At 38.1% G+C, this 13,142-nt stretch overlaps 1 protein-coding gene across 2 annotated transcripts in view; it reads left to right on the top strand.

Moving 5' to 3' along the window:
• Positions 1–13,142, top strand: part of Hephl1 (hephaestin like 1) — a 70,169-nt gene that overhangs the window by 15,324 nt on the left and 41,703 nt on the right. For both annotated transcript variants that reach the window (XR_015451619.1, XM_004838044.3), the window contains exon 2: positions 7,699–7,943. Coding sequence is in view for 1 of the 2 variants with exons in the window: in XM_004838044.3 (XP_004838101.1) it covers positions 7,699–7,943 (245 nt within the window). In the remaining variant the exon portion in view is untranslated. The remainder of the gene's footprint in view (positions 1–7,698; positions 7,944–13,142) is intronic.

Here is a 13,142-nt window from a genome sequence, read left to right on the forward strand (position 1 = left end):
GAAAGGTCCTTAAACATCAGTTGTCAAGTTACCTATTTTGTGAAAAATGCCAACGAGTGCTCAGTGTTTCTAAGATAAATTCATGTGCACATCTTCCTCCTTGTTGTCATGCTGTGTTCCTGCTTAATGTCTTCACTTGCCTCTTGTTATCTAAGCTTACCCTTTCTTTAAATTTTAATTATTTTATTAGTGTATGCTTGTGATACATAATAGTTATGTTCATTTTGGGGAGTTGGTACATTTATATAACATATATTGACTTTTTTATCTCTTTACCTACTTTCCAACCTCTCCCCTTCCTCTGATCCCTTTTCCTATCTCCAAAAAGTCTTTTTGTTTCTGACTGTCTATCCTTTATTTTATTTTACTTATTTATATTTTAGTTTTCTCATATAAGATAAACTATTTAATTTCTATGTCTGAGTTATTTCACTTAACATCATTATAGTTTCAAGTTCCATTCATTTTCCTGCAAATGTCATGATTTAATTCTTTGTGGTTGAATAATAGGCCATTGTGTAAAAAAAAAACCCTTATATTTTTTATCCATGTGTCTGTTGAGGAGCATCAAGGCTGTGTCTAGGGGTTAATATTGTGAATCCTGAGCCAAAAATCAAAATGGAAAGTAGAACAATACCAGATTTCAAGTAATACTACAAATTTACAGTATTTAAACAGCATGGTGTTGGCCTAAAAATACAAATGTAGACCAGTGTAGTAGAACAGAAGACACACAAACAACCCTATGCACCTTCAACCATCTGATCTTTGACAAAGGGGCCAAAAACATTTATTTGAGAAAAAAATAGCCTCTTTAACAAAGGAGCTGAGAAAACTGGTTATCCATGTGTAGATGATTGAAACTACACCCCTATCTCTCACCCTGTATTAAAATCAAACGAAAGTGGGTCAAATGCTTAGATATAAAAACAAATTTTATGCTGCTGGAAGATAGCATAAGGGAAACAACTGAAGCCATAGGCTCAGGCAAAGACTTCCTGAACAGAACTCCAACAACACAGGAAATAATATCAAGAATCAACAGGGCCAGGGATTTAGCCCAGTAGTGGTGAACCTGTCTTGCAGGCACAAGGTCATGAGTTTGATCCCTGGTACCAAAAAAAAAAATCACAACTCCCAGTGCAGAGGAGGCTTCCAGGTCGACGTGCTACAACTCCCAGTGCAGAGGCTTCCGGGTCAACATGCCACAGCTCCCAGGGGAGAGTAGGAAGCTTCAAGGCCAACCTACTCCCACTCGTAGCATAGAGGAGGTGAGCAGTGTGGGCGCCAGCATCACCCCCTCGCTGCCTCAGAACCAGACTTCCAGATCACCTACAGCAACCCCAAAGGGAAATGAGATGGAACACTCTGATACTCAACCATCTGGCCTCCCTGAACTGGCAACAAAAGAGGATCTGGAAAAAAATGAAATCAGAAATAATTTCTCACAGAACAGCAGAGATTGTGCCCATAGTACAAGACATGATTAATAAATCTAGAGAAGATACAGATAAAAAAAATAGAGGAGCTGAGGAACATGATGGATCCCAACATAGGAAACAAATGGAATCCATAAAACAAATGCAAACAGATTTCCAGGAGATTAAAAACTCCATTCAAAGTCTATGCGGCAGAATGAGCCAATGTGAGGCCAGAATTTCAGATATAGAAGATAAGATTGCAATTAGTGACCAGAAAAAGAAAAATTGCTTTAAAATTATAAGGGACCATGACAAATCAATCCAGCAGCTGCTAGACGATGCAAAGAAGACTGATTGGAGTCAATGAAGAAAGAGGAGAGAGTGCAGATGACATAAAAAAAACTGATTACAGAAGTAATGGCAAAAAACTTCGCAAGCAGGGGAAAAGAACTTGACATACAGATAAGTGAGGCATATAGGACTCCAACTAGCCTTGATAAAAAAAAATGTACACATAGGCATATAATTGTTAAGATTCCAGAAACTCAACAGAAGAACAAAGTTCTACAAGCAGTTAGAGAAAAGAAACAAATCACATACAAAGGAAAGCCCATCAGAATCGCAGCAGACTTCTCAATGCAAACCCTCAAGGCAAGAAGAGCTTGGAGTGAAGTATTGCAAGCCGAAAAGGAAAATAACCTCCAACCCAGATTGATGTAAGCTGCAAAACTATCTTTCAAAATTGATGGAGAAAAAAAGATACTTTCATGACAAAGAGTACATTAGGAACTTCATGAATACCAAACCAGCACTCCAAAATATTTTAGACAATATCCTAGGAAAAGACAATGAGGATCACAACCCCAGGAAGCCCAGCAGAATGAATCCACCAGGCACAACAAGAAATTAAAAGCAAAGGGGGAGAATCCAACAAAATGAAAAAGTCATAACAATGATAACTCCATACATATCAGTTATAATGATCAAAGTTAATGGTCTCAACTCACCAATCAAAAGAAATAGACTGGCAAAATGAGTCAAGAAGCAAGATCCAACAATGTGCTGCATACAAGAAACACACTTAATTCAAAAAAAACCTCATAGACTGAAAGTTGAAGGGTGGAAAACAATACTCTATGTGACAGGAAACTGAAAAAAAGCAGGAGTAGCTACCCTCTTTGCAGATCAAGTGGATTTCAAACCAACATTGATTAAGAGAGACAAAGAAGGACACTGCATCCTTCTAAAGGGAACAATTCAAGAAGAGGAGATGACAATCATAAATATCTATGCCCCAAACACTAGTGTGCCCAAATATATAAAACAAGTACTAACAGACATGAAAAGTCATATATGCGCTAACACAGTTGTAGTGGGGGACCTCAATACCCCACTGTCACAAACAGATAGATCAACTAGGCAAAAAACAAGCAACGAAATACTAGAACTCAATCAAACTCCTGAATAAATGAACTTAACAGATGTTTACAGAGTGTTTCACCCCACAAAATCAGAATACACATTTTTTTCAGCTGCACATGGGTCATTCTCCAAAATAGACCACATACTCGCTCATAGAACATGTTTAAGTAAGTGCAAAGGAATTGAAGTTATCCCCAGTATATTATCATACCACAGTGCAATGAAATTAGAGATCAATAGTGAAAGAAACCACAAAAACTTCACAAACATATGGAAATTGAACAACACACTTCTGAATAACCAATGGGTCACAGAGGAAATTAAAGAAGAAATCAGACAGTTCCTTCAATTAAATGACAATGACAATACAACATATCAGAATCTATGGAACATAATGAAAGCAGTCTTACAAGGGAAATTCATAGCAGTGAATACACATATTAGGAAAACAGAATGAACCCAATTAAACAACGTGATGCTGAACCTCAAGCTTCTAGAAGAAGAAGAGCAGGACAAACCCAAAGCTCATACAAGGGAGGAAATTGTAAAGATCAGAGCAGAAATCAATACAATGGAGACTAAGAGAATGATACCAAAAATCAATGAAGTTGATTCAATGAAGTTGAGTTGGTTCTTCGAAAGAATACACAAAATCGACAAACCCTTAGCCAACCTCATCAGAAAAAGGAAAGAAATGGCCCAAATCCATGCAATTAGGAATGGAAAGGGTAAAATTACAATGCACCCAGCAGAAATCCAGAGGATCATCAATACCTACTTCGAGAATCTATACGCCGATAAGATGGAAAAAACAGAAGAAATGGACAGATTCCTAGATATATATGAATTTCCAAAGTTGAACAAAGAAGACCTAAAAATTCTCAACAACCCAATATCAATCAGTGAAATTGAAAACGTAATTGAAAACTTATCAACTAAGAAAAGCCTGGGTCCTGAAAGGGAAGCAATATTCCCAAATTCATTCCTGGAAGCAAGAATCACCTTAATCTCCAAAGCAGAGAAAAACCCAACTGAAAAAGAGAACTATAGGCCAATCTCACTGATGAACATAGATGCAAAAATCCTTAAGAAGTTACTGGCAACTAGAATGCAGAAGATCATCAAGAAGATCATACACCCTGACCAAGTGGGATTTATTCCAGGGATACAGGGATAGTTCAACATACGCAAATCAATCAATGTAATACACTATATCAATAGAGCCAAGGACAAAAAACATATATGATCATCTCCCTGGATGCAGAAAAAGCATTTGACAAAATCCAACATGCATTTATGATAAAAACCCTACAAATAATTGGAAGAGATGGTCTCTACCTCAGTCTGATAAAAAAAATCTATGAAAACCCAACAGCCAATATCATACTAAATGGTGAAAAACTGAAATCCTTCACACTAAAATCAGGAACAAGACAAGGATGTCCTCCATCACCACTCCTGTTCAATATAGTTTTGGCAACATTAGTAACAGGAATTAGACAAGAGAAAGAAATAAAAGGAATAAAAATAGGAAATGAAGAAATCAAATTGTCATTATTTCTAGATGACATGATACTCTATATAGAACACCCCAAGAACTCCACCAAAAGTCTTCTACACTTAAAAACAAATTCAGTAAAGTAGCTGGATACAAGGTCAACACACAAAAATCAATAGATTTCCTCTACACGAACAACAGACTCATTGAGACAGAAATAGGCCAAACAATTCCTTTCACAATAGCATTCAAAAACTGAAATACCTAGGAATCAACCTAACAAAAGAAATCAAAGACCTTTTTTGTGAAATCTATAGCACCCTGAAAAGACAGATTGAAGACGATATCAGAAAATGGAAAGACATCCCTTGCTCCAGGGTAGGAAGGATCAACATAGTGAAAATGGCCATACTTCTAAAATTGCTATATAGATTCAATGCAATCCCAATTGAAATCCCAGCAGCATACTTCATAGACCTTGAGAAAACAATCAAAAAATTCATTTGAAACAAGCAGATACCCAGAATAGCAAAAGCTATTCTAGGTAACAGAGACATAGCAGGGAGTACTTTAACCCCCAACTTGAAGCTACTGTGATTAAAAACAGCATGGTACTGGCAAAGAAAGAGACCTGAGGACAAGTGGAACAGATTAGAAGTTGCAAAAACAACTCCAGACACACACAGCCACCTCATCTTCGACAAAGGACCCAAACACTCTCACTGGAGGAAAGGTAGCCTCTTTAATAAGTGATGCTGGAAAAATTGGGTTTCAACTTGCCAAAGACTAAAATTGTACCTATATCTCTCACCATGCACAAAACTAAAATCTAAATGGATTAAAGATCTAAATAGTAAAACAGAAACACTAAATCAGCTGGAACAGAGGTTAGGTAGAACTCTTGAACACATTGGTGTAGGAAAAGATTTTATGAACAAAACCTCAGTTGCATGTGAACTAGCACAAACAATCAACAAATGGGATCTCTTCTTACTAAAAAGCTTCTGCACAGCAAGAGAAACCACCAGCAGTGTGAAGAGACAACCCACAATGTGGGAAAAAATTTTCACCAGCTGTCCCTCAGACAAAGGTCTACTATCTCAAATCTACAAACAACTTTAAAAAATTGAACCTCCTAAATTTAAAGACCCAATCCAAAAATGGGCACCTGAAATGAGCAGACATTTCTCAGACAAAGAAGTAGAAATAGCAAATAAATACATGAAAAAATGTTCAACATCACTGGTCATTTGAGAGATGCAAATTAAAACAATGCTGAGATTCCACCTCACCCCAGAAAGAATGGGTGCTATCAAGAAATCAACCAATAACAAATCCTGGAGGGGCTGTGGGGAAAGAGGAACACTGCTCCACTGCTGGTGGGGAGTGTAGACTGGTGCAACCACTGTGGAAATCAGTATGGAGATACCTCAAAGAGCTAGGACTGGAAATCCCAGTTGACCCAGCTATTCCCCTGTTGGGTATCTTCCCCAAAGAATTAAAAGAATCATACCACAGTGATATATGTGCACCCCTCTTCATAGCAGCACAATTTGTAATAGGTAAAAGTTGGAAACAGCCCAAATGCCCATAAACTGGAGACTGGATAAAGAAAATGTGGGTTTTTTTATAAAATGGAGTACTACTCAGCCATAAAAAATGAGGATTTATAGCTAAATGGATGCACATTGAGACATTACTCTTAAGTGAAATAAATAGGACACATGCCTGTAAATACCGAATAGTTTCTCTAGTGTGAGAAACTGAGAGTGTAAATAAGGACTAAAATGTATAATGGATAGTGTGAAATGGAAAGAAAAGGGGCAAAGGGGAAGGGGAAGTGGGAAGGGTAGGGGAAAGGAAAGAAGGGAATGGAATTAATATGAGAAAATGAAAATATGGAAACAAAGTCTTTATAAACATGGAGGAGTGGAGGGATTAAAGGGAGGGCAGGGGAATGGGGAAAAAATAAGAATCAAGAGGAGTTATGTAAAGGTGCAAATTTCCAATGATGAATATCATTATAATGTATACCTAAAATGTACCAATAAAATAAAAATTTTTTAGAAACCAACAAATGGGTTTACATCAAATTAGAAGCTCCTGCACAGCAAGGGAAACAATCAACAGTGTGAAAAGGTAACCTACAAAACGGGAAAAAAGTTTTGGCAGTTACTCTTTGGATAGAGGACAAATATCTAGAATGTATAAAGAATTTTTTAAAAACTTAACCCTCATAAAACAAATGATCCAGTCAAAAACTGGAGATAGGGAGGGGTCCTGGGGATGGGAGGAGACAGGAGTGTGGGAAGGAGAAGTGAAAGTAAAAATGATTAAAATATGATATGTGAATATATCAGTTCCCCAAGATAAAAGCAAATATTATGAACAAAGCAAATATGGACAAATAAACTGAATAGATGCTTCACAAAAGAAGAATGCAAGACTAGCAAGTACATGAAAACAGTGTTCAACATATTTAGCCCTTAGGGAAATGCAAATCAAAACAACTCTGAAATTCCATCTTATACCAATAAGAATGTGTATTGTCAAGAATAAAAAAAAGCAACAAGTGCTGGCAAGGATGTGGAGGAAAAGGAACCCTTCTATATTGTTGGTGGGAATGTAGAGTAGGAACAACTACTATGGAAATCAATGTGGAGATTCCTCAAAAAACTAAAAAAGGAATTCCATTGGACCCAGCTATACCTTTCCTGAGTATAGTCCTGAAAGAGTTAAAGATGTCATATGTATGCTGTAGTGATACATGCATAACCATGTTTATAGTAGCACAGTTCACAGTAGCTAAGCCTACCCCTTAATTTGTCATGCGGTATTTTTGTACCTCTTTAACCACAGCAATATTTTCTTTCTTTGAACTAGCATATTTCTAGAAAAGTTGACTGTGTCTGTTGTATCATCCAATTTACAATTAATCATATACTGCTTTGTATAGGTACTTAATTTTCTGATTATTAGATTAAAAATTTTTATACCAACCCCTTTCCACAACACCTATCAAAGTGTTGAGAATGCAGTAAGTGCCCAATAAGTGTTTGTTAAATAAAAACCTAAATGTGTTGAGTGCAAAGGGCCAAGTGCCTAGTGTGACTTTAGAATTCTTTGGTTTTGTTTTAGTTTGGCTGTGACTGTTATTTGTGCCTTTGGACTTGTCTCTTAACTAGCTGAGCCTCACTGATAAATTGAGATAATCTTACCAATTCTACAGAGGTCACAGATTATGATAAATATCAAATGAGAAATCATACATGCAAGGATTTTATGGACTCTTAAAGGTAAGCTATTAGGGTTTCTCTTTTAATTTCTTTTATAAAACATTTTCCTTCTTACTTTTAGACTTGCAACTTTATTTCTTGAAAGAGGACCCAACCGGATAGGTGGTATTTACAAAAAGGCTGTTTACAGACACTTCACAGATGGGACCTATACCACCGAGATCGCCAAACCTCCCTGGCTTGGATTCCTTGGCCCCATCCTGAGGGCTGAAGTGGGTGATGTGATTGTCATTCATTTAAAGAACTTTGCATCCAGATCTTACTCATTGCATCCACATGGTGTTTTCTACAACAAAGATTCAGAAGGTAAATATCAATCCTATATGATCGGAGTCTTGTCTTTATTTCATAAGTAAGGTAATTATACTTAACAGTTAAAAGGATTCTGAGCACAGTGATTACATTACATTTTCATTTGTCTTCTCCCTCTGTTCTTCTCTTCTCATTTCCATTTATCTGCTCTCCCTTCTCTTTCTGTTCTTCCTTTTTACTTTCCTTCCTTCCTTCTTTCTTGCTTTTCTTTACAATGGCACAGAACTTGGCACTGATTGATCTTGGCATATGCTCCACTGTGCCTCCAGAAGTGTATGAGTATTTGTCCATAGACTTAGCTATGCCTGGGAAGCACATGGGATGAGGGGAAGTTTGCTCCTGTCACCAGTCACAGCCTTGGCTGTGGGTGGTTTTCTCAATACATGAACCTCATTGGCCTCCCAGGCTGCTGTCCCTGGTGCTTCCTTTGTGAAGCAGACCTGTCTTCTTGTGTCTACTTCAAGATAGTTTCAATAGGGCAATTTCTGGAATCTTCTCTAGTTAAAGAAAATAAATAATTCTTAGACTCTTGAAATAGAAGTATTAATTCTCAGACAGCAGAAGTATTTTTGCATCTGTGCTAATCAGCTATCCATCACACACACACACACACACACACACACACACACACAACCACACACACTCAAGATAAAGCAACTTATAAAGAGAAAAAAAATTTATTTTGGCTCATGGTTGTCAAGATTTCAGTCCATGATCAATTGACCCTATTGGAGCACATCATGGTGGGGAGCATTTGGTAGAGCAAAATCGCTCAACTCACAGCCAGGAATCAAATAGACAAGAGGAGGGAGACCTGTCCCCAGTATGCTCTTCCAAGACATTCCAGTGCCTGAAGACCTGATACTAAGCCTCACCGCTTGAAGCTCCTCCACTTCTCTGTAGCACCACTCTGGGGAATAAGCCTTTAACATTTAGAGAACATTTCAGACCCATACTGTAGCAGCACCCCTTGTTGTATGTAGCCTTGCTCCAGGTGGAATGGGTTGAATGATGCTACACCTGTTAGGTGACTGCACCTGGAAGTGTGTCAGACATAGCAACATTAACTCTGATGTAACCCACCTTATCATCAAAGAGGAGCTTCTGGGTGGGTATTAACTACTGTCCCAAGGTAGCCAAACTTGCCTGGCAGTTTCCTCCGCCAGGTCCATGTAAGCAGCCAAAGGAAAGACCTCTAATGATGAATGTGACACTGGGATTGCTCTTTGCTCTCAGTAGTTCTTAGTTGTTGAGGATGATCACATGAAATCATGCCAGGTAAAAAGAAGGAAAAGTTTTGTAAATATTAGGGATGATTTTGATGGCTTTTCTTTAATATAGTTTTGCAAAAGCATTTCTTATGCTGCATATAAAAATAAACATGTCAAGATAACTACACCTGTCTTTTTAAATATAAAGAAAATAGAAATATCCTAAAATCTTTTACGTTCTGTCTTCATAACTCTGTATTTCTGAAAGCATACCTTAATAAGTGTGATGATGTCCAGAAAATCATCTAGTACAAAGCCACAGATCTGTTTTTTTTTAAATTTTGTTTAAAATATACATAATATTAAATTTACCATTTTAACAATTTTTCAAGCGTATAACTCAGTGGCAATAAGTATATTTACAATGTTGTTCAACCATTACTAGTATCTATTTGTAGAATGATTTCATCATCACAAACAGAAACTCTGTTTCTATTAAACAGGTTCAATTCCTTCCTCCTCCACCAAGCCACTGGTAACCTCTGTTTTGTTTTTCTGTCCAGAACTCTTCTAGGAACCTCATATGAGTGGAATCACACAGTATTTATCTTTTTCTGTCTGGCTTATTTCTCTCAACATACTATTTTCAAGGTTTATCCCCATTGTGTCAGAATTTCATCCCTTTTTAAGAAAAAAATATTCCATTGTATTCAGATGCCACATTTTGTTCATCCATTCATCTGTTGATGTATACTTGGGTTGTTTCCACCTTCTTGACTACTGTGGGTAAAGGTACCGTAAACACTGGTGTGCCACAAATCCTTGAGAGCGTCTGTGAAAGCCATGAGCCCTTGCATCAGAAAAATATGAGTGTGCACAAAATTCTGAAGTCAATTTTAAAGTATTCTTAGAGCCCCTGAAACCATCCCTGTATCCTTAAATTAAGAACACTTTAAATGTCCCTCATCCAGGAAGGCTTCTTTGGTCCTGTCTTATGTAAGTTTCTTCCATGTTAGTGGCCTTTGGTTTATCTCATAGCCCTTTCAAAACTGATATAGTAAAATAGACCTTTTCTTTTTGCTTCCTTGTTTGTTTTGTCTGTACATTGGGCTATAGATTTCCCAGGAGCAGGGACCATCCTGGGTTGTGCTGGCCTGAGTGCCTGGCTCAAACCTTGGCATGTACTGAGTGCTCTCTCAGTACTTTGAGTAGTTTGCAGATCTAGCTCAACACCATCATTTTATAAGAAATCGAAATACAGAGAGGAAAAGTGCCCGGGAAAAATTCTTCTAGCTAGTTAGGGGCCAAATTATCACACAAAGAAATGACTGTCAACCATTCTCGCTCTCCCCAGAGCTATCCCCATCACTCCCCACTGTTCTTGTCATCCCCTTTCTGTTCATGAATATCAAGTAGGCTACTATGAGGCCTTGACTCTTAACCTTCCTGGGTCTGCCCAAGGGACTCTTGTTAAAATCCAGGGGAATATCCAGGCCTTGCTTCATGTAATATAGGGGTCAGGTATTCTATCCAAGCAACAAGAAAGCTAATCAGTGCAACCAAGTTTCTTTTTACTTCTGATTGTATTTAGAGTGTGTCCCCAGTGCCTGGTGTGATGTGTGCTTAATATATATCTATTAAACAAAATAATGAATGTGTGGTATTACCTTATACCATCTCTGTCAAAAGCCCTAAGAATAAAATGCATGGTTTGGAAGCCTCTCAATTTTTATATGGAAAGGCTTCAGGTGGTGCATGTGTGTAGGTAGGTAGTGGACTTCTCTTAAAGCTTCAGTTATTTTCAGCACTTATTTTGCTTTGCTATATGCAAGTCAAACAAGGAAATGTTTTATTTGGCTCACAGCTTCAGAGGTTTCAGTCCCTCATGACCTGGCTCCAAGGCAGGAACATCATGGTGGAAGGGTGCAGTGGAGCAAAGCTGCTCAGTTCATGGAGGCCAGGAAGCAGGGCACAGGGGAAGAGTGGCAGTGAGAGAATTACCTTCCGAAGGCATGACCTAGCTCCACCTGGCCCCTCCTGCTAACAGTACATTCAGCTGTGAAAATCACTCATTTCATCCACTGTTAAGTATAGCACACCCATGATCCCATCACCTCCCAGACTCTTTATCCAGTCAAGTTGACAACAAAGCTTAACTATTACAATTGTACTTGCTTTCGTGGAACTTATAGTCTAATATGAGAGATGGAAAATAATAAAAAATATACATATACAGTATGAATGTAATATATATATACTATGTTATTAAAAATATAAGTAAGTGCTATGGATAAATACCAGCCAATGTTTATCAAATGGTTACCATATACCAGGCATTGTAATAAGAGTTTTATAAATATTAACAACTCTATGAGATACATATTATAATTATTATCACCTTACAGATGAGACTCATAGAAAAGAAGGAAATTTCCAGGTCACAGCTAATAACTGATAGAGAAAGGATCTGATTCTAGAATTTCAGAAACTATGAACTTAACCATCAGCCCTGCTGGCCTTCTTTCTGTGTAAACACATTTTTTAAAACTGACCTAGTTCAGCTTAGGATTGCTTGAGTCAGACCACGCTGGATCTTGGAATTAATGTTAAGTATATTTGACTTTCACCACAATACTGATGGAAAGTCATGCCATGATTCTGAGAAGGGAACAGTATATGTAATCAGATGTGAGGTGTGACAAGGTCATTCTTACTATAGCTTGCCAAATGGATCAGAGAGGCAAGAGCTTCAGGGAGGCCAGAAAGAAGGTAACGCAGAAGCCTAGGGGAGAGTTTATGGCAGTTTGGATGAGAGTTGTGATGGAGGGGAAAGATATACATAGATGAGTTTGAGAAGAAGCAGGGCCTTGTGGTTGGTTGGAAATAGGAAAAGAAAAGAAAAAAGATACGAATGTTTCCTTTAGCCTGATGTGGTGGTACACATCTGTATTCCCAGCACTTGGGAGGCTGAGGCAGAAGGATTGCAGTGAGTTTAGGCCAGCCTGGACTACACAGTGAGTTGAAGGCCAGTCTAAACTACATAGTGAGACCCTGTTTCCAAAAAAAAACAACAAAAGTGCAAGAATGCTTCCTTTGTTTCTGGCTTTTGGAGTTGGATATCCAGGTGCTTTTCACTGAGACAGGAGGCAGTGGCTAAGGATTAGGTTTGGCATATAAGAGCTAATGCTCCCCAGGAAAGGTTGTGTTTGAGATCCTTTGAGATTTGTAAGTGGAGATGTCAAGTGGACAGGTACCAGTGAAAAGCTCAGAGGTGAAGTTCAGGCTGGAGATAAAAGAGGAAGTCATTGGTATGTGGTTAATTGGTGGCACTGTGGATGGGTGACATCAATCAGGGAGGGAACACACTGGGCATCAAAGGAAGGAGCCAGCATTATGCCTGAAGGTTTCTCACAGTGAATGGCAGACAGAGAATGAGTTGGAAAGTGGCCTAAAGAAGAGTGGCCAAGAGGACAATGTAATGTCACAGGACTCAAGGGAAGAACATTGTTTAAGGAGGAAAGGAGCTGACAGTGACATCAAACACTGCCAAGGCACCAGGTAACACAAGAAGTCTTTTTAAAATATCATTTGGATTCAATGGATGTGGAGATTACCTCTCTGGATTTCTCCAGTATTTTATTCCTCTATTTACCTCAATCGTCAAGTTAAAAAAACACCAAACTATAGTAGTTTAGTTTAACTTTTAGCAAAAATTGTTTCATCAAAAATGCCATACATTCTCAATCAAATTGAGAGATAATATAAGAAATTATTTTTAAAATAGTGTTTTTGTCTTTTGGAAACTTTTGTGTGTGTGTACTGGAGACTGAACACAGGACCTTCACACTGAGCTACTCCCCAGCCCCTCCCCCCCTCATTCTTTAGTTTGAGACATGGTCTTGCTAAGTTGCTAAGATGCCCAGGCTGGGCTCAAACTTGTGATCCTTCTGCTTCAGCCTCCTGAGTGTTGGGATTACAAGGT

This window comes from Heterocephalus glaber, unplaced genomic scaffold (genome assembly GCF_053883595.1).
Source record: "Heterocephalus glaber isolate CG9 unplaced genomic scaffold, H.glaber_assembly_v1.0 deba00001429, whole genome shotgun sequence".
NCBI lineage: Eukaryota > Metazoa > Chordata > Mammalia > Rodentia > Bathyergidae > Heterocephalus > Heterocephalus glaber.